General features: G+C 52.2%; 6 protein-coding genes across 6 annotated transcripts; 2 read left to right on the top strand and 4 right to left on the bottom strand.

Annotated features, from left to right (window-relative positions):
* Window positions 1-2,914: 2,914 nt before the first annotated feature.
* J4E87_007573 (uncharacterized protein) lies at window positions 2,915-3,283 on the bottom strand (the record flags this gene model as incomplete). Its single annotated transcript, XM_049379167.1, has 1 exon — window positions 2,915-3,283. The coding sequence occupies one exon, from the start codon at window positions 3,281-3,283 to the stop codon at window positions 2,915-2,917; it is 369 nt and encodes a 122-aa protein (XP_049231078.1).
* Window positions 3,284-3,948: 665 nt separating this feature from the next.
* J4E87_007572 (uncharacterized protein) lies at window positions 3,949-5,595 on the top strand (the record flags this gene model as incomplete). The annotated part of the gene is made up of 4 exons (XM_049379166.1): window positions 3,949-3,951; window positions 4,106-4,195; window positions 4,668-5,448; window positions 5,513-5,595. The coding sequence occupies 4 exons, from the start codon at window positions 3,949-3,951 to the stop codon at window positions 5,593-5,595; spliced, it is 957 nt and encodes a 318-aa protein (XP_049231077.1).
* Window positions 5,596-6,759: 1,164 nt separating this feature from the next.
* J4E87_007571 (uncharacterized protein) lies at window positions 6,760-8,127 on the bottom strand (the record flags this gene model as incomplete). Its single annotated transcript, XM_049379165.1, has 1 exon — window positions 6,760-8,127. The coding sequence occupies one exon, from the start codon at window positions 8,125-8,127 to the stop codon at window positions 6,760-6,762; it is 1,368 nt and encodes a 455-aa protein (XP_049231076.1).
* Window positions 8,128-9,401: 1,274 nt separating this feature from the next.
* On the top strand, window positions 9,402-10,355 carry J4E87_007570 (uncharacterized protein; the record flags this gene model as incomplete). The annotated part of the gene is made up of 3 exons (XM_049379164.1): window positions 9,402-9,529; window positions 9,598-9,945; window positions 10,046-10,355. The coding sequence occupies 3 exons, from the start codon at window positions 9,402-9,404 to the stop codon at window positions 10,353-10,355; spliced, it is 786 nt and encodes a 261-aa protein (XP_049231075.1).
* Window positions 10,356-10,432: 77 nt separating this feature from the next.
* J4E87_007569 (uncharacterized protein) lies at window positions 10,433-12,422 on the bottom strand (the record flags this gene model as incomplete). Its single annotated transcript, XM_049379163.1, has 4 exons — window positions 10,433-11,965; window positions 12,017-12,211; window positions 12,268-12,309; window positions 12,387-12,422. The coding sequence occupies 4 exons, from the start codon at window positions 12,420-12,422 to the stop codon at window positions 10,433-10,435; spliced, it is 1,806 nt and encodes a 601-aa protein (XP_049231074.1).
* Window positions 12,423-18,347: 5,925 nt separating this feature from the next.
* J4E87_007568 (uncharacterized protein) lies at window positions 18,348-19,925 on the bottom strand (the record flags this gene model as incomplete). Its single annotated transcript, XM_049379162.1, has 2 exons — window positions 18,348-19,261; window positions 19,814-19,925. 2 exons carry the CDS (start codon window positions 19,923-19,925, stop codon window positions 18,348-18,350), a joined length of 1,026 nt encoding a protein of 341 aa, XP_049231073.1.
* Window positions 19,926-21,574: the final 1,649 nt, after the last annotated feature.

Raw genomic sequence — 21,574 nt, 5'->3', positions numbered from 1 at the left:
CCCATCGCCCTTCTCAACACCATCGGCAAAATCTTCGAACGCCTTATCGCAAACCGTCTAAAGGAGCTCGTGTTAGAGTGGAATCTTCTTCCGAATACCCAGTTCGGTGCACCGGGAAAGAATACAACTCTTGCCCTCGAACACCTTAACAATACCATCTATCGAGCCTGGCGACGGAGATTAAAGCCAAGCCTGATCGGACTCGATCTCACCGGCGCCTACGATCACATCAAACGCACCCAGTTACTACAGACGCTCATAGCGATGAAGATACCAGACTGGCTCATCCAGATAGTATGGTCGTTCCTATCCGATCGCCGCACATACATTCACATGCCTGGATACAATGGCGGTGAGTTCTGGGTGGATGTCGGCATACCCCAGGGCAGCCCACTTTCGCCCATTTTATTCCTGTTTTACGCTTCTCCGCTATTGACCGACTTCCTCGGCGATCATTCCAAGCATCGGGCCATGATGTTCTCTTACGTCGATGATACATATATCGTGGTCACTAGCGGCAGTTGGGATTACAACTGCGCGTTGATGACCGCCATCCACGACAACATCAATCAGTGGGCGATGGAATCCAACCTCCACTTTTCGCCGACAAAGTATCACGTCATGCACTTCACGCCGCCTGGCCAGAAGGAGTGCACCCTGTTGCCTGAGATTCCGGAGTTTGTGGGCATATCCAAGGAGAAAAAGGCGGATATTCTTCCTCAAAAGCTGGTGATCCTTGGTGTTACGTACGATCGCTGTTTAAGCTGGATTCCGCACATCCAAGAGGTATGCCACATTTCGCTCATCGCTCGAAACACCCCACTGACCGTCAGTAGATCCAGAAGAAGATCCGCATCGACTTAGCAAATTTCCACCGCTTCGTCGGAGGCACGTTCGGCGCGACGTACGCCCAACGCCAGCGGCTATATCGTGGCAAACTTCTTGCTAAAATCGCATACGCTGCTCCGGCCTGGTTTATCCACGACCCAACACAGACCAAAGAAGAGTCGCGCATACAGTATGGTCTGACACAAGTCGCCCTGAACATGCTGCTGAAGCTGCAGACCGAGATTCTGAAGTCACTCACCAGAGCCCGGGCCAACACCAACTGTCCGGTCATGGAGCACGAGTTTCACGTCTTCCCCATCCTGCTCAAACTCCATGAGATCGCTATGAACCACCGATGTTCAAAGCACGACTCCGCGTCATATGCGGAAATGGTCAAGACGAGAACCCACCATACACCGTTCCTGACAAAGTCAGCAAGCAAAATTTGTGAAGACCTCGGCGCGCATCCTTACACCCGCCTGCGCAGACTCGCCACTCTTCATCTAGGCCAGATTCGCACCCGCGAGCGACACGGGCTAGCTCTCGAAACTTTCGAAAAGCAGTGGGCCACCCCAAAGACTCAGAAGAAGTGGATCAAGCGCTACCATCACGATTTGATGTTCCACAAGGCTGAAATAGCCTACGACGACTACTTGCGCGTTCGTGCCTATCGCAACCAACACTTCCACCCGGCTCATAACAGTCTCTTCATGGATCATGTCTTCAAGTGCTACGTTGGCCTGAATGCTGCGCAAAGTACAATGACGATCGCTTTGCGGACCGGCAACATGGCCGTCAACACCAACCACTTTCACCGCGATGTCAACAAGATCACCGAGATGACCTGTCCGCTATGCAACGATGCACTTCATACAGCCGAACACCTCATGTGCCACTGCAAGGCGCTTGCTTTACCCCGCCAACTTCTCGTAGCGGCTGTCGGTCACTGTCATTGGGAGACGTTGATGACGGAGGAGTGTGAAATGGCTTCTTCTTTCGCTATCCGGTACTTCGAGCTCGACCAGTTCAAGTATGTGAAGGAAGACAAGATTTATCAGTTCCCGAGAACGCGCCGCTGGACTGTTTTGAACGAGCACACACTGGTTTTGAGATAGTTCATAGATGCATTAATACATTCTCTACCCCCCTAGGCGGCCTCGAGCCCCGGTTTGTGTCACACTTTGTGGAGATTAAATTTTGTTCCGTCCGATTACTAATGAAGCCACTAAGTAAGTTGTATCGAAGGGTAAGTTCGAGTATTGGCTGACTTTTACCATCAAGCCCAATTATCCCAACAAGTCAACCAGCCGTAAGTACCGCCACGCAGACTTTTGCGCTCCACCCTAAACGCACCCAACACACCCTCTCCGTCCCAACCGCTGGCAACAGATGAGTCACCATCTTAGCCCGCTCGCTCCCTCACTATCACCATTCACCGCTGTCAGGCAACAACGCTGACAAACAGCAGCGACAACGCCAAATCCACGACATGCAGCCCATCCGTTCCCAGTAAGTCTTACCCTTACTCTCCTTCTACTCTTACAGTAGCCTTGCCGCTACTTCGCACTCGCCTGCGCCGTCTCTTTTGACTCCGCTCAACATCCCGAATATCCAAGGCTGACTTTGAAGCAACAGCGACAGCGACAACGACAGCGGAGCCATGATCACCATCTTCGACGGCCATTTGGTCTGTATCCCTCTCTTCCTCTACCTCCTCCACGCTCAGTCCTCGCATCGCTGTCGCGTAGTTCGCGCGCATCACACTGGCCGCTTCTCGAAACTTCTCATGGGTTGCAAGATTCTAACGTACACAGCAACACCATGCCGGATCCATGCGACCATCCTTCTGACCTCCGGTTAGTCTCCGCTCTCCCCACTCCTCTCTTGAGCGTCTTCAACCGGAACAAGTCACTGAGTCACCAGTAGCAGCAGCGTCAGACCATGCGACAACCACCACCGGCATTCCCGTGAGTCCAAACGCTGCGCAGACGTAGGCTTTGCTGATGATGTTCAAGATCCACACATCAGACACCATGTGCGAGACACAAGATCTCCTTCATCCACAAGACGCTCTCGTACGTTTCCATCAACGATCAGCGAGCCAAGGGACTGACAATATCAGCTTACCCCAGACGCGGGCCCGGTAGTCGTCGCGTACAGGATCTACCTTCATGTTCCTCTTTCGCCATATATCCCACAAAGCAGCAATCTGGTCTTTCACCATCTTGGTATCTTTACCACCTAGCACGGCCACCTTTAAGTATCCCTCTAGGGCAGTGGCGTTGATGGGTAAGTTTAGCGCGGTACACCAGATCTTAAGGAAGAAGACTGACATCTTCGCAGTAACGGTGTCAAGAGACTTGGCGTGCACCTGTATCTTGCCCTCCTTAACATCTGAATGTATCTCTTGGAGGTCGACGAGGAGTCGCTGAGCCTGGGCGGGGCTCAGGTTCATGTAGAAGTTGGAGGTTGGTAGACATACCTGGTGTTGAGATTGTTGCTAACTCACGCGAAGACCTGATCCGCGAGAGCGAGTAGTTGGTTGGGGATGGGGGTTAGTAGTTGCATGCCCTTTCCATATCATCGCTAACTCATCCGCAGTCGACGACGCCGTGAGGGCCTGCCGAGCTGACGAAAGCAGGTCTTGATGGAGGAGGTGAGTGGACAATGCTACCCATTCACATGTATAGAATGGCACTGAGTTCCGGTTGTAGGCGCACCCAGGTTCAGGACCTGGGGATGAGAGTCCTCGGGATCGCGCAGGACGAGGTGATTGGCGTCGTTGAAGGTGTCCATGTAAGCTGATGCCTGCAAGATGTATCACATTCAACAAGCTGACTTGACGAAGCGTGTAGCGATAGCTTTGAAAGGTAGAGGTTTATGATTTGGAGGGGTTCTGATGTAGTGTGAGCAGCAGCGTAAGTCAGCCATCTGACCCGCATCCTTCGCTATGCTAACCCAAGCGAGTTACAGAGATGTGCGAGAATATATACCGACCGACTTGTGAGCGAGGATATGGCAAGTATTGATTACCCGAGTACATTCCTCGTAAATACTAACATCTCGACAGTGGCATTTCCGCTTTGCAACCTGTTCTGATGGTCTCGCGACCGACGAGCCATGGTATGCCCCATCTTTCTCTTCACGATCATTCGGCACGCTGACTGAGGCACAGGTTGTATCGCCATCCCATCCAAATTTCGAAATGATGGGGTAATTGTGTGTAAGTCGCGACGGATCAAGCTTCGACTCGGCGCAAGCTAACATCGTGACGCAGTGCCTATATGGCGATTTTTTCGAGACGAGCTACCCACCGGGGGTGTCGGCGGCCGAGCCAGGAAGGCTTGGCGCGCCCTCGCGCACACCTGTACGTGTCTTCTCCTTGCCACACCCGTCCCCAACAGCAACTCGTATATACATGTTACAAGCTTATCGCCGCTGACCTCTTTTAAGCAGATGGAGTACGTGTTAAACTTCGATTACGACCTTTGAGACACCTGGTAGAGGGCTGTTACCTGTTCGAGACTTGATTTTTTTTGGATCTAAGATACCCCATAACGCTGTTATTCATAAATCATAAAAATGCGGTGCCCTCCCGCTGAAACAAAGACGCTCTCCGCTCCACATGCTCGTGGCGCCTCTCCTTGGCTCATTGGGTCACATTTACGCTTCCTCCACGCTGTCCCATGGAACAGCAGCCCGCTGGACTACGTTACGTGGCCACAAAGACCGAAAAGCTGTTGCCTGACTGGGTACATAAACAGCTTTTTCGACGCCGGACATTATTCCTCTTCTCTTCCCCAACAGCAAATCTCATCAGCAGTTAACAAGTCTCCTAGTCCTCGATCGTCCAGCCGAGCGAAGCTCCCAAGATGAGCGCTACGAACTGTATAGCCCTACCCGGCTCCAAGGCCCATTTCCAATCGGCCGACCGAACCACACAGTCCACCATCCTCCGCCTGCCGCGCGAGCTCCGAGACCTCATATACGAGCACTACACCCGAATCGACGGCGGTTACACATACGACTATGCGTCGAACAAGATTCGGGAAGCCGACGGAAGCCCAGTCTCCATCGCGCTCATGCTGTCTTGTCGTCAAATTGCTTCAGAGCTTCGAGGCCTTGCCTTCGGCCTTAATCCGATCACGTTCTCTACATACGTCTCGGAGGCAACACGGCAAAATGCGGGCATCTTCCACGATACCGTGAGCAGCATCTCGATTCGAAAACGACTATTGACACGGCATTTGATAGCGCGCCTGCTCACAGAAGACATGGTACAGGAAGCTAGTCACGCGTTCCCGCAATTTGCACCACTCTTTGACGGATGGCAGCCTGGAAGCCAGATCGATGCTCTGCTCAAGCTGGACTTTACCGGTGGTGAAGCCCCTTCTGTATGGGACGACTTTATCCAACTTATGTTGGCTTTACTGTCAAAGCATCCTAGCTTTTTCGAAGTAGCGAAAGCGACTAATCCTTACTGGGCGCAGCCGGAAGACTGTAATGTATTTGAGCTGCAGGACGCTCACCCCGAGCCCTGGGCAATACCCGAATCCATCGAACTGCAACGACTTGTGGACATCGTCGAACTCGAGCCTCAAGAGCCGAAATCTGAGACTCGTACAAATTACTGTTATTCTGCAGTACAGGTAGCTCTCCGATTTCTAAACTCGATCCCTGCAAGGACCCGCGAACAAATACGCAAAGTCATCCTCCTTGAAGAGCGCCCGTCTGTTGCACGTCCACAATGCCATGGACGAGGCTTGATTGCCATATGCCAGGCACATAAGCACATCCGCTTTGAGCGTGTCGTCGGCCTGTGGAAGAACGCGTTCCCTGTTTCACATCGGGCAAGGCGTATGTATATCCGGGGTCTTCGGGATGACGACAACGTTGATACCCTGCGGAGTGATCGCTTGGAATCTGACACAATCAGTCGTGCCATCGGTTCTTGGATGACGGAAGCGTTAGTACTGCCTTCCCTCGGAATGCCGATCGGGTCGTATAGCCTCGTCTTTGACGGCGCGCCCAATACGGAACTAGCTTCGCGTGTCTTCCAGGTAGTACAACGAGACGCTGCCTGGCAGTGCGCCCTCGATGCTGCTTACGCTAATAGCATGCTTCCTCGACGATCGTGGTCGCGCCGTCGGTTTCAGATCGGGTACATCACAGAGTGCTTTCCAGACGTTGTCCGAAACCTTTCAACCAATAATGCGCCTATTCGGTGCAACTTTGACCTTGGTATCCCCTGCGACGTTGATGAGCTTATTCAAGACCATCACGGGTGGTCTGATGAGGAGTGGACAACTCGATGGAGCGCTCACGAGCCGGCAGAATTCCAGACAGAGTGGCCACTCCCTCCATGGCACATCCTGCGATGGTCGTATGTTTTTTCACGTGGTTGAGGCAATCGATCTCGCGACACTGGTTTTTCCTGGATACAACGGGCGTTGTGAGGACTTCAGTGTGGAAGTTTGTCTTACATAGGCATCGAGGCCGGCGCGACCACCTAGGTCTCATTCGACAGAGCATGTGCGATCTTCAACATGGCTTCGGCTTTATCTCTACTCTCTCTGCTTCAATGTTTTGATGCACGTCTTCTCGCAATGTCATTCGACTATGGGCCCGCGCTTTGCATTGTCACATCCCGGTCTCAAGTTCAGTTTGCGAAGACACGCTCTTTCATATACACACTTCATTTTCGCATCATAGATCCAGAAAGCAACAATATTCAGGCGCAAATAAATGTATATGACCGTCACGCGCTTGCCCAGTTCATTAAACCCTTCCAGCATGACAGCGCCCATCCTGATACCCGCCAGCCCCGCCTAGCCCCTCACCTTCGCGCGTCATGGCATATATCGCGACAGTCGCACCTCGGCGGACTGATTCTCTGTTAGTGTGTTACATCCTAGTCTTGGCAGGGTGAACTCACAAATCAGAGACAGGACGTGCCTTCATCTCAGAGATGGCAGAAGAGAACGTAGACGAAACATTCTCTCGTGACTTCGACAAAAGCGGTTCCCACGTCTCCCCGTTGCTTTCTTTCGTATACCCGGAGAAAGTTACCTTCGGCACGCTGCGAAGGCTGTCAAAAGCCATCATGAAGAATATATCCACGAATGTCTTCTGACAAGACGCTGTTGAACGTGGTGCACTCTTGGTGTTAGACCACGGATCGTCGGTGTAGTAGCGGCCGTAAAGCTCGGTGACTGTGGGCCGTTGGAAGTCGAAATGTAAATGATGGATGTTTAGGCCGGCCAGGATGTCGCGAGTGCCTCCTGATGTGGAGGTGCAAGTCCTGAAAGCACTCTTCTCACTGCTCTTGTAACCGAGGAAGCGGAACAGCTGAATGTTGTTCATGCTGAGTGATACTCGGCGAAAGGTGTTGAAAGACGTTATGGACTTGAGTAGTGGGATAGATGCGCACAGTATAGCCAGGCTTCTGAATCGCTTGACGGTAGGCTCCCAGATCATCTTCTGGACATCAACGCTGAACTCGCGGCTGATAAGAAGCAGGTCTCTCATCCCGTTGGCGTCCTTCCGCGTCAACCCATCAACGGAAGAAGGTTTCGTTCCAGCTCGGTGCCGCGTTCGGCATCCAAGGCTGTGGTTGGTGACGATTGGAGGCGGTGCTTGGATACCAATGTTCTTGGGCCAGCCAGCGTTCTGGATAGCAAGACTTGCTAGGCCCAAGGGCTCGTCCTCCGGCGGTTCGACATGATACCCGGACTGTGAGACATCGTGCTCTCCCAGGAGCGCCGCAAGCTCGTCGTCAATGCTACGGGCATGTCGCAACACACGCTTTAACGCACCGCATGTAGCACCGCTGTGGTCGGCATCACAGCAACGGCGGCACTCAACCTTGGCTCGTGGCCAGATTGTTGGTCCAATGAGAGCCCCCAGGACCATCAACTGTAACTCTTTCGGAAGACCCGCGTAGTTAAAAGGCCTCCCAGTAGCGATGATGTATGACTCCAGCTTGGCTGGTCCAATGACGTCTTTACCGAGATGCTCTCGAACCCATTGTCTTGCTGGCAGCCAAGGTTGGCCGATGGCGCGGTAAAGGTGAATGTAGAGCTCTTTGCCCCTCAGCTCGTCAGTCGTCTTCCAGCGGACTCTGATATCGTACGTCACTTGGGCTCCACCTTTGCCGAATTTGAGGTCAAAGGTTTGGACGCGAAGCCTGCTGCGGCGAGCTTGGACGATTCTCGCATCTTGAGTGTTTGCCCAGAGCGCGAAGCTTTCGGTGCGTGCCGCGTTAATTACGTTGTTCAGTTCGAAGAACGCCTTGGTCATTGAAGGCGTGTACGTCTATCCACATGAGCATTTCATCTTGAAGACCTTGGTGATGGTCATACGTACTCGCTTAACTCTCGGCTTCTTTGGTCGTAAGACCACTATAGGTCTGTAGTGACGAGCAGCCCAATCCGAGCTGGGTTCCAGGTCCATGGTGCCAAAGGACCGCAGGCATGTTAAGTAGTCGCCCCCATGGGGATGAGCACATGCGTGACAGAAGAAACCTGCGGACATGTTGTCGAGTCTGTGATGATTGGAAGTAGGTATCAAAGGGAATGTGAATGAAGAGTCGATGGTTTTTGGAGGGGGGAAGACCAAGTATCCCAAATTAAACGGCCTGGGTACCTGCTAGCTTTCCTTCACCATTACCCCTCTCTTCTCCAAATTCCTTTGTCAGAAGCCACTCAGCGCTCAACAGCCCATCTCCAATAAGTGAAGTCATAGCATCGCGATTGCAAAGGCCGGTGTATTGGCGGTAGAACCCGTCGAGCATCTAGAGGGTGTTTCCGACTGTCTGGAGAGACTACACTGCCAGCATCCGGGGTCGATGCAAGAAGACCAGCATCTGGGGTCGATGCAAGGAGACCAGCATCTGGGGTCGATGAAAGGCACTGCAAGGTCCTGCATTAGTTCACGCCTAATACAAGCAAGGTACTCATTCAAGGATATCCTAGAAGGACGCAAGACGAGGTCTACAAGGTGTGAACAGCCACGGGCTACCATCCCCGCGTCACTCCGATTCGCGCGCGTCTCCAAGCCGCTCGCGAAGTGGTTGCATGAACCGGTAAAAGTCACTATCCACGCTATCATTGTGGCGCCAGGCGTCGCAGAACTCAAAAAAGCACTTCCAGGACATGGCGTGAGAGTGTCAGGTGCATGCGTACCAGGTACGGTCGTACTAGTTGAAGCGTGCTTGCGGTGCTTGCGCCCCGCCGGAGTTGATCGCGATGATGTTGCCCCGCCCCCACCACGGTTCACCCCACCAGGGCACATCTACGGACAGCCGGCGCACGACAACTTGGCGGCTTCAAAGTTATTCTCATAGCTAGTACCGTCATGGCGTTCAATGCGATCGGTCGATCTGTGACAATGGCGATAACGCGTATGGCAGAGCCATGGCAACGCCAGAGTAGCTGAGAAGACGGGTATCTCGCGATGCCCCAGAAGTGTTGATGAGAGTGAGATACTTTCTTCGCTCGTGGTTTCAGACCACATAAATCGAGACTCACGACGATCACCTCGTCTCTTTGAAGGTGCCCGCTCTTGCAACTACGATGACTACCTCTATCGAACCGGATTGGCCAGGGCTGCTCAAGATCAGTACCGATGGCAGTTCCTTCCGCAATGGAAAGGCTGATGCTGCCGCTGGCGTTGGAGTCTTCTTCGGTGTCAGTGACCCTAGGTAAGTCGTCTTCGAAGCCTTCAGCTATCTCGCCATGCACATAGCAACATTGACCTTCATCTCTCTAGAAATGTCGGCGCACCTCTCGGCCCGGGTCCTCAGACCAATCAACGCGCCGAACTCATGGCCATCAAGATCGCCCTCGAGAAGGTCTCATTGAGCCAAGACGTTCTCATCCGCAGCGACTCAAAGTACGCCATCCAGTGCGTAACGAAATGGCACCGCGGCTGGAAGATGTCCAGCTGGAACAAGCAAGAAGGCGAATACTACGAGCACATGGATGTTATCGAATCGGTTGTAATTCGCAAGCAATTGAGGAAGAATGTTGGTGCCAAGACGAAGTTCTTCTGGGTTAAAGGCCACATCGGTGATGCAGGAAACGAAGCCGCTGACAAGTTGGCCAGTCGAGGATCTAAGTGAGTCGACATCCCCCTAATGTGATACGCGTTCGTATTAGTACGCATCAGTTGTCGTCGTACCCAGCTCGCATGGGCAAACTCGACTAACACACCAAAGGCGCACCTGGTTTGACCGACCTGAAAACAAGAAGAACAAGCGCGAGAGTAAGGGAATTCCTCGCGCAGCTGATATGCATTGGGTGCGCGGGAGAAAGGTGGTAAAGAGACCGGATGGGCAAGGTGAAGAACTTGTACAGTTGACAGCCGAAGAACTGGAGATACAACTCGTAGAGTGGAAGGGTAAGAAGTTTACCCGAACTACCGTTGTTGACGGCGATGGGAAGGACAAGACTGGAAAGAACAAGACTGGGAAGCACGAGATTGGCAAGAACAAGGTCGTGAAGAAGACATACAGCAAGAAGAAATAAGGATGCAAATACTCCGTAGTTTGCGTGGCACCTGGTGGGCAAAGTCAATAAAAAAAGCTGCTTGTACTTTACAAAGTTCATGCGTCTAGCAGAGCCTGCACTTCCTTTACCATCAAGCTATCCTCACCAGCCTTCGCTTGAACCTTTCCTATCGTGCCCGCAGCATCCATAACCTTCCAAGTGTCTCTCAGCTCGCCCTGCATATCAGCGGCATACACCAACCAACCAACACATATGACACCCATCTTCTGGTTCTCGCTCCACTGCTCTTCGGTGCCAATATTTTCCAGTAGCGATGCCAGCAGCTCGCCTTGCTCCGCCTCGGGTAACTCGGTCTCAAAAGACAAGGAGGCTGACGGGTTCGCGCTGTGCTTCTTCATGCGTATTTGATGGTTCGAAGACGCGATGTTCATGGCTAAGCTGAGAGCCGACGCTTTGAGCGCGGGATGTTTCTCGTCGAGGAGAGCGGTCGTCAGGATGGAGATTAGCGTTGACGAGAGCGGCGGAGACAGGAGGTGTGGTATGAAGAGTGGCGATGAAAATAGATTGCATGCGAGATGCAGTGTCGTAAGTCTAAGAGGGTAAGGCGCGGAATCGCCGAGCTTGTCGACGTAGCCCAGCAGATGGTGTATAGTGGCAGGTGTGCCAGTTGCTCCTTTATGTTCTTCCGCAAAGAAGCCGGCCACGCGGACGTCGGTTAAGGCCACCCTGAGCAGATCTAGGGCCGTGAACAGAAGCTCTGGTGGGAGTACTGAGGTGCTGCTCCTCAGGAAATTTGCGAACTGCGGAAGATCCCCCAGAGGTGCTTCTATGGCCCCAGATTGTTCGCGGGTCTGTATGAAGGACACAACTGACGAAACAGCGGGCTCCTTTCCTGCATCGCCCATCTTTGCGATCAGCTTCTCCAAGGGCGGCACCTTGGTGAACCTGACAGGCCTTTGACTTTGCCGCAACAGCATGGGTGTGCTCTTCTCGAGATGTGGGTGCGCTGGGAACGCGGCGTTGACCAGCATCTCCACGTTGTTCCGCAGCTGCCTCGGATCAGCTCCACTCCACTCGTCTCGCTTTTCGCCTTTGAGGTATGTTATAAACGTTGGGGTCGCGCGAACGTCGGGATAGCGGGCGTTGATGGAGCGATCGGCGTGGCTGAAGTCGATTTTGATGAAGACACATTTGGTGCCAGTCTCGGCGGCGAGGTCGTCGTACGGTTGGTACACCAACTTGCATGGCGCGCATGTGGAGCTCGTGAAGAAGATGATGGCGCAACGGTCTTTGGCGAGGTCGAGAAGGCGGTCTACGTCCTTCAGCGTTGTTATGTTGTTGACCCTGCCCGTGTTCATTTCCAAAGCACTACCCCCAGAAGAGACCCCATTGGATGTATTTGCGCTCGACGCTTTCGAATGCGCTTGCGGTTGTACCGGCTGCGGCGTTGGTGCTTGGACGATGGGTCGCATTGCGGCGTCGATTTGCGGTTTGAGCATCTGTCCGAACGGCGTGTTCAGGACGGTCTGCGGGAGGGAAGTGATGTGATCTGGTATTCCTTTGCCGACAAGGAACATGGCGAAATCGTTGGAGAAGTTATTGCAGTTGTGCGCGAAAAGATCGTATGACTGGGTTGACGGTCAGCATAGTCTGCGCAAAAGCGCTAAACGAGACCATACCTCGGCCGTGTATATTTCTTTCAGAGACTCGAGGTACTCTAATATGACCTCCATTGGAAGCGCAGTCTGCCCCAGCTTGATTACTTCCATCGGTCGGCCATGGTGGGTGGTGCCCGCCCGACATGTCTGAACGCCTGATCCGTAGTAGTATTCTATGCCGTCGAGTACGATTGAGGTGTGATATACGGCATCAATCTGTTCGGAAGCATGTGTCAGCGCATGTACCGAGTATCGGAAGATGAACGGCTTACCTGAATGCCCAAGAATTGCTGCGACATGCTTCGCGCAAGACCCTCGATGCCGTCAGCTCTGAACACGTCTACAAAGCGCCGTGAACGATCGCGCATGTACATCTGCTCCAGCCACTTACTTGAGAAAGGTCATACACGTACAGTTCGACGTCCATATTGGAGGAGATTTCTGAATGGCTATGAGAGTCCCTAGATGGTATCACGCTTCGTGGATGCGTGCAGGCGCTGGTGGAAGTGCTCGAGTAGATAAGAGGATGACGTAGAACATTCCGGAAGGCTGACGAACGCGAAAGCTCGGGTGGCGCGATCCACCATATCGCGCTAACACCTGACATCGCATGCACGCGTCACACCCTCCAACAAATAATTCTTACCTATTGTACCAGACCACAGCGCATGGAGTCAAAGAGGTCAATATACCCAGGTATCTGCACGCGAACCTTCGCCCAGGATTTCCGACGGTGCTGCCTGGCAAGCCATTGCAAATGAGTGCAATGGCGTGGATGACCAGTGATGTGCGAAGGCCAAGGCAGCTGTGTGCATCCTTTTCTCGACTCGGTCAACACTCTGATTATTGATGCAAGGTCATCAGGTTCTCCCCAATGGAATGATTTGGTACCATTGTTTTGGCGAGCGATGCGCTCCACACTAGTGGCGGACCGGCACAGGACCATACCCTCAGATACACCTCCCATTCATCATCCTGATGTAAGGCATTATCCACTGGCAGCAGAGTCAAGCACCATTACCCAGAGAATCGAAATTCGACGCGATAAGCTGCGACGCGTTACTCTTTGGTGACATCAAGCCAGCGACAGATCATCACAGCGAGGAACACTTCCAGGGATTCGCGCCTAGACAAGAGAATCCCGAGAAGTACACTGGAACCGGATGCAGCCTGGGGGCTCTGGCGACATTAGACGAGCGGAAGCTTCCCGGCAATGTACATGCCACGCGGATGTACCTGCAGTCGTAGAGTTCTAGCGCCCGTCTCCCGTCGCTCCAACAGCGGATGTGATTGAAATCGCTAGCGTCGTAACGTATCATAAATTACACCCGCACCTCCAATCCGACTATGACCGCGCTATGCCACTTTCTATTAGCCGCCGTTGAAGTCGGAGTCGGAGGTTTGGTGCTGTGGGCAGATCACGGCACGGTAATCAACATCTCGGAGCAAGCGTAGGGCTAAATTGGAGGTCAGAATACTTATAAGAAGAGCGCGAGCTGATACGCCCAGGCTTTCAGGTTCCTAGCCACCCTGCTCGAGAAGATCTCGCATTCAGTGCGCGATGAGGCCCATCTGCAGGACTGGAATCCGACCACAATGTTCGCATTGCGCCCATTTAACGTGGCCTTGAGAACTCTTATCTTGACGTCGCTTTCCGTTCTCTGTCTGTATTTCCTATTTCTGAAGAATGCCTTACCTAAGTGTGCTCACCAAAGAAGGATGTAAAGGTAGATATGGAAGTGTTGCTGTGTTGGGCCTAGTCTCACAACGCGTGAACGCTGGTCAACTGGTGCTGCCCAGGTGCCCCCGCACCCCCGGGCCATCCGCGTGTGCGCCGCGATCGCTTGACCCAACGACTGCCACCATACTTCACTGCAAGCAACCAGTAGATGATTCCAGATTTTCCATCTAGCATCGGAGACCACTTATGCGACATCGAAAAAGCCATATTGCCAGGCTCCGAGGTCTACACACCGTTCTTCATGCGGAACAGATACAGGCTGCGCAGTCTAAGCCGAGGCCTTCGTCCTTCTTCCTCCTCCACGAGCAGATCCGTTTGTGAGCACTAAACGTTCATTCGTGTAGATACGCAGGAGCCCATGGCACTGAATCCATCGAGCATGTCACATCCAAGCAACAGGCGCGCTGTGAGCGATTTCCACACGCGCCCCAATTTGAGTCCTCCACCGCCGTCCGACCTTCCCCCCATCTTTCGATTGCCTCGCGAGCTTCGAGACATCATCTACGACTACTACATCCGCTGCGATGGTGGCTATATCTTCGATGCAGAAACCCGAAAGTTCATGCAAAGGAATGGAGAGCCTGTATGCTACGCGCTGGCATTTACGTGCAAACAAGCCGCATCAGAACTAGCGAGACTACCTTTTGGGTTGAACTCGCTTACCTTCTCTTCCACCAGTTCTACATCTACGCATGAGAAAGCCGGTCTTCAACATCATGTCGCCCTGAAGCTCAGATCTTCAAAGCAAGCCCTGCTTGAGCTGTTACCTACCGAGCTCTTCACGCGACCAATGGGACAAGCCGCCGCTAAGAGGCATCCAGAGTTTGCTGGACTCATCCGTGTTTGGGCGCAAGGGCGAGCTCCTTACACATTCGGGGATTTCAAGGAAAGCTTTGGCGAAGCCAGATCGATCTGGGACGACTTCGTGGATCACGTTCTAGAGTTGATCTCTGAACACCCCGACTACGCGGAAACTATCAAGGCCTTACCGAGTAGCCTTGCTTCTACTACTGCATCTTTTCCAGCCCGTTCGAAAAGCCTTGCGTGCGTGCGACTGACAGGATGTCGCGATCTGCTGCGGCTAAAAGACGCACATCTCCAACCTTGGCTCATCCTCGATCATGCGGAGCTCCAACGCCTGTCAGATATGCTGCCCAGCTTTTTGGAAATCGAGAGTCCGCGCGAAAACACGGGCTATGACTATTCAGCCGCTGCTGTGGCGCTACAGTTCCTCGCTTCCTGTACCAAGACCATCCGATCTTCCGTCCGCAAGATCGTTCTCGAGGAAAATAGCGTATCGATAGCACAGCCTGAATGCCACGGTCGAGGCTTTATTCCCATATGCCAAGAGAACAGATCACTCCAAGTCGAACGCCGCGTCAGCCTATGGAAGACTGTTTTCGAGGTTTGTCCAGGCCGTCGTGAGGGGTACATCCGAGCTGCAGAAAGCAATGCGGAAAACAATTTCCAAGGCGATCGCTTGCTGGCCCCTACTATCACAAAGTCGCTCGGGAAATGGGTGACTGAAACAATGGCTCTACAATTGCTTGGGATGCCTGAGGGTTCGCACACGCTTGTACTGGATGGAGACCCCATTCCAGAGCACACAGCCGATGTATTTCGGACCGTCCAGCGGGATGCTGCATGGCAGGCTGCATTGGACATATGCCTCTCCCGCGATGTATTCGAGTTCAACCCCTCTTGGCCAAGCAGACGCTGCAACAGCGCTTTTATCTTCCGAGGGTTGCCTGAATTGATCCGCACGCTTTCTACAGGCAGCGCCCCAGTCAGGTGTAATTTCCACTTAGATTCGGGGTTCGATCTCGATAGCTCGGTTCAAGAATTGCTCGAAAGGTCGGAGCAGCCATATAGATGGAGGTTTGTAGAGGACTGGAGCGCAAGATGGAGCAAGCACAACCCGTACGAGTTTCAGACGGAAGCACCGTTGCCGCCGTGGCATATACTTCGCTGGCGGCATGTTCTACCAAACATCCCTCCCAGGTACGGGAAGCAGCAGCGGATCGAGGAGTATCGGTTCATAAAGAGGGTAAGAGCTGTACACCCTAGAATGCTTGGTCACATCAGGTTGCCTAGGGTACATGATCCCATGTTAGAGTAGGCTGCAGACCTGTTTGGGGTTTTATAATACATAAAGAGATCACTCATATTGATTCCGCGACGTTGTGCACGCCATGATGCATTGTTACACACTAGTGAAGTCCCTCGTTGCGATAGTCAGTGCACTGTCTTTGTACCCATGTAATCCATCCCTCCGGTTACGACATCATGAAGGTAGCGTGCAAGATACACCCAAAGTACCACCGATCACAGTTTCATTCCGTGCAAAAGCCATAGCCTGCATACTCATATATCAACGTTGATACAGGCTGGAGTATATACGGTAATAGTAGCGGGAACGAGCTCCCGAGGTCTCTTTGAGGTTGCAACGCGGAAGATGCGGGGAGTGGCCAAAGCGCACAGTGGATGATGACCCGCCACTCCCCACAGAAAGGACGCCATCACACCGCCACTCCACCCATAAATGAGGATGTATACGATGCGCATTACCATCTCTTCTTGATACACAAGTAGTTTCCATCGTATACCGTTCAGACATGTCTCACGCGTGGTCCGTCCACGCCCCATATTGGCAGAGCTCCAATCATGCCAGTCAATTGGTAGTCGACAGAAACCAGGTTCCTCCTGGTACTGTACCGCCGAGAACTGTACAAGTAAGCCATCGCGCCGTCGGTCCGTCTACAAAACAAGACTGACGTAAGAAGCAGGAACAGCCAAAGAGCATGCCAGATGCACTACCAAAACTAAGACTCATGCTGAATGAAGAGCGCCGGTATAGTTTCAACATCTACACGAATACACAGGGCATTCGAATCGAGAGACACCCACTTTTACGCGCTACTACGCGTACCGTTACTCAGCACTTCTTCATCTCCGAAAAAAGGACACATGGGCACACACGCGAGCATGGCATCGTTACGCGATGGAAGTCGATCAATGGCAAACCGGAGCTTGATATCAAAACCGGTAGAAAGACCGAGTGCATGTCTGCCAGATCTTGGCTGCTAGAACGATATGGCGGCGATGTCACTCGTCGGGACTTATTCAACGAGTGGTTTGATCTTTACCATACGTCGTTTCGATTCATGGATCTTCCGCTTGAACTGCGGTTCATGATCTTTGAGGCATCGATAGGGCCGGTATTATGGCCTCATCATAGAGCCACTGAAGAGTCGCAGGCAGCTCTGATGACCGGCCGTCGTGCACATGATGCAACACCTGCATCACGGCATGATCAAAACAACACACCACGTAACTCATCTCCACAAGACGCGGAAACGAACGTCAACACCTGGCCACGGGGAATATCCACCAACGCGCCAAGGCTGAGAGACAAAGTATCCTGCCATCGTCCGCCATCCAGCCGTCCTTACGGATCGACCCGCAAAGCTACCGGTTGGATCAAAACCCTACTACTCGTCAGCAAAGCATTCAGTTCCGAAGCCCAGAAGATGATCTGGGAAAGTACAATCAAGAGATTCGACAACATAGCAACTCTGACCAGAACGATCCCACATCTCGATGCCATCCCATTCAACGCACTCCGACGCGTATCACTCACATTCAGCGACCGCGCATACCTCCGTCTCCTCGGCTACAAAACCACCGCCGAGTTAGCATTCGCTCCGCTTCCCGCTGAGAAAGCTAATCGCTTGAGCGTCCTAGCTTCCATCAACAGCATCGAATACCTTGACCTCCACTTCCAAGCCCCCTTACCCTTTCGAATCCTCGGCGATAGGCTTCATCCTGTCACGCAGTTCAAGCTTGATCCTGTTGTTATGCAGTGTCAGAAAGTGTGGGTTGAGTGGGTTCTCACGCTCTTGTATGAGCAGTTTGTACAAAGGTATGAGGAAGGGGAGAATGTACCAATGGTTTCTGTGAGCGGAGATGTGAAGAACAGTACGAGGTGGGAGTGGGAGCCGGTATGGAGGGAGTTCAAGCACGGGATTCGACGCGACTTCTCCTCAAAAGCGGCGGAGATCAAGGCAACTCCTGCCACCCAATTGTAAGTGGAATGGTTTTCTGCTCTTGATATTATCACTAATCCTTCGTTAGTCCTCCGATCTGCTACTGCGATAGCCCGTGTGCTTGGAAAGAAGCTGCACGGCCACGGCCTGGTTGTGGATGTGAAGTCGTTGCTGAGTTTAACTGCCGAGATTAGTACGTGCAATACATAGGGTGACATGCTGAACATTGTTGTGTTTCTACAACACACCAAATTTACTCTTCAGAGTCACAACAGGGTGGGCGATATCGCAATCACCAAATACACTATATCAAATTATTATCGAATGTTGCGCAATGGTATGCGAACTGGCCTCTTCCCAGATTATTGACACAAAACAAAGCCCTCGGGGGCGCTTCGAAACCCAGTTGGTCTATCTCATTTGCTGCAAACAAACTGTTGGAAGTTAATCAATTCTCCAATCGCTGTGTCATTACAGATCAACGGTACTGCCTCGCCCCCTGGGCAATGTTGCGTGCGCAGTTGTAACGCGCCCACCGCAGACTGTTTACGCTAGTCGCAGCCAACTAGTCAAAGATACGGTGCAGTCGAAGCATATGCCATGGTGGTAATGGGGCTGCAGTATCGAATCCTTCCTGTTCGTGCGCGTCCCAATTGCGCTCCCAATCTTGTGCAGTCCAGGTGCTATGCTCCTCCAACAGCTTTTCAATATCATATGAAGGGCCTAATTCGAAGTTGCAACTGAAGAGAGCATTCTCTTTCGCCAAGTTGTCGATGATACCCGAGAGACCCTCGTATAGATATGTAACCTGGAGCCGGCGCTCCCGCCAAGATGGTTTTGGCAACATACCACGAGAGTAGGCGGTGTCCAGGGCACATTGCCAAGCGACATCTCGTTGCACTACCCTGAATGCATCGGCTGTGGGTGTATCCGGTGAAGTAGGCTCGCCTTCGAAGACAAGCCGAAATGAGCCGTCCGGCATCCCAAGGCTAGACAAAGCCAGGGCTTCCGCCATCCATGCGCCGAGAGCTTTTGATATGTGCTTGGACAGCAAAGAATCGCTGACGACATTGTACATGTACTCTGGGTACTGGCTTGCTAAGATGTAGTCCATCTTCTTCTCGGGCGTGATTGGAAACGCGTTCTGCCAAAGACTGACAACGCGCTTGACGCGAAGCTTTGGGTTGGACTGACACAGACCAATGAACCCTCTTCCATGACACTTCGCATACGCCACAGATTCGCGGTCTTCGAGCAGTGTAACGCTTCTTATCTTACTACGCAAAGCGTCTGGCAGCGTGCGAAGGAAGCGAAGCGCAATGGAAGCCGCAGAGTAGGTGTACTTCGTGTTGGGTTCGTAGAACGGTAGCGTGGGTTCAACATCGACAATGTTTGCTAATCGCTTCAGCTCGAGGGGATCGGGAATGACCCAAGGCTTTGGCGATGTATGAGTCAGTTGAGTAGCGCGGTATACACTGTCTGAAGCCCAAAGTCGAGGTATAATCAACGCTGTTGTGACGGCTAAGACATGCTTCGACACTCGTTTCAAAACGTCGTGTATGAAGCCAAAGATAAAGTAAGATCTCGATGACGCATCATTCGCTTGGAGAGTGTAGTACTCGATATCTGGACCCCAAAGTCTAGTTATAGCAGACGCTCTTTTGCCGAACAACGGATGTTTTGACATCAGATCTAAAATGTGGTGTTTGAAATCAAGCCAGACCGAAGGGGCCTCTCCACAATGAAAGTTCTTCCTGTAAAGAATAGGTATGTCACTTTGAGGCGTCCAATCGTCGAACACTGACGCAAATTGCGGATATGCTTTGGCCGCTAGCTCGGCCATGTCGCGTGTGAGTAGCTGAGATACAAGCGAAAGGATCATGATGTGCTTTTGGTGCTTGACTTCAGCTACGGTAGCATGAAGTACACTTGCAGCCACCTGTGTGCGCTGCGAGCTAGGGCTGAATGTTGAAAACGTGATTGTGTTGACGCGAAAGGCGAGACCTCGGACTTCGCACGCGACCTGTCGACATGTACGAGAGAGAGACAGCGATATAGGCGAATTATCAGCCTGCGTAAGCTTTTCGAGCTCAGCGTCGTACAGGTAGCCGTTTTCGACTGCAAAATATTGCTCGTAGATCATATCGCGAAGTTCGCGCGGTAGTCGGAGGAAGGACATCGTAGACGAGCGTAGCGAGAGAGGAGGTAGAATCGTTGTGCGAAGTGGTACGGGCTGAGGGAGTAGAAGTACTAGATCAAGGGCTGGAGACGGGGCGCTTTTTGCACGAATGTACCCAGGTTCGGGAGGCTACGTAGTTTGGTAGAGAGGCGCGCTTCCACACACAACCTGCTCAGCCGCATACGCGGAGCTCTAGCAGGACCGTTTTCAGAACGCGGAGAGTACGTAACCATCATACAACATGATCGATTCTCAACAGTCCTTCCGCTCTGCCCATGTGTGCGTCAACGGTACCCGTCCAGAAAGGATAGAGTGCGCCTTTGACTCAGACTGCGGTCTGGTTCTGGGTTGGGCTTGGTCTTTGAGACTGTGCTTTGGTATACGGTATGATTGCAATAACTTTGATGTGGTACCCGTCCAGCGATCCCCATGATTGTATCAGCATTGACTTATACATGCCAAATTCTTGGACAGCATTAGGGAAATAGCGTTGTTGCCTGAAGAGCTCCATGGATCAGAGCGAGCTTCTCAATATTGTTTGGTGCCCGGGTGGAGCCACTGGTGGCGCACGCGTTACGGGGTCCACAGGGAAGCCTCGGCTTGCCCCACCTTCCGTACGTTTCCCCCAATCTCGCCACAGCAGCAACGACGGATCAGGGCAACATGTATACAAGGCGGAGTAACATCACATTAGTCAAGAGGATAACGAAGCAAAGGATTCTAGTGAAGTTGATTGTAAGTTACATGCTTGATGAATGCCTTGGCCTTTAGTTCGCAGTTGACACTGAATGCCACTCTTGTTCCAACGAATTCCAAAGCCTAGGGCCTCCAAATAACATGTCCCCAACGAAGCACATGCCAAGGTGGTAGTGGTGGCTCGGTCTGGAAGAATTTCGGCTTGTGTGAATCCCAGCCTATATCCCAGTGATGTGCAGACCATCCTTTGTTCTCATCTAGCAGTTGCTCAACATTGTCAGGTGGAGGGAGCTCAAAGTTGGTTCTAATGAGCGGGCTATTAGTGGAAAGAGCTCGAACTGCTTCTGGTAATCCTTCATAGATGAAACCACTAGTACCTAGTCGCCGATCGAGCCACGAAGGTTGCGGTAGAATTCCCCGGGCGTAGCAGGTATCGAGGGCGGTCTGCCATGCGACGTCGCGTTGGATAACGCGGAAGGCGCGCGATGAAAGCTCTGGCACAAGCTCGCCATCGAGAACGAGGGTGAAGGAATCATGTGGCATGCCAAGCGGTATCAGAGCTCTGGCTTCTTTCATCCACGTACCCACCGCCTTAGTCATGTCGCGGGCGAAACATCTATCGAAGATTATGGTCCCTTCATCGCCTTCGTCTATTAGAGGTTCTTAGAGATGCGATACTTCTCTCTTTGTAGAGTATCTCCTTACATATAAGTTATATAGAATGCAGAAGGTGTAGTTAGCTTATTATCTCTAAGTTACTTCTAAGTTATTATAGTACTATAAAATAGCAATGCTAAACTATAGGCTTTAAATTCTGCGTATATAGTAATAAGTTAAAGAGAGGAGTATATAAAGCGTACTATAGTATCTTTATTACTTCTATAACATACATATAATTATACTACTTATACTTTTCT

Source organism: Alternaria ethzedia, assembly GCF_023757985.1.
Source record: "Alternaria ethzedia strain BMP 0044 chromosome Unknown scaffold_21, whole genome shotgun sequence".
NCBI lineage: Eukaryota > Fungi > Ascomycota > Dothideomycetes > Pleosporales > Pleosporaceae > Alternaria > Alternaria ethzedia.
The sequence above is the reverse complement of the archived record's forward strand: the minus strand, read 5'-3'. Positions and strand labels throughout refer to the sequence as shown.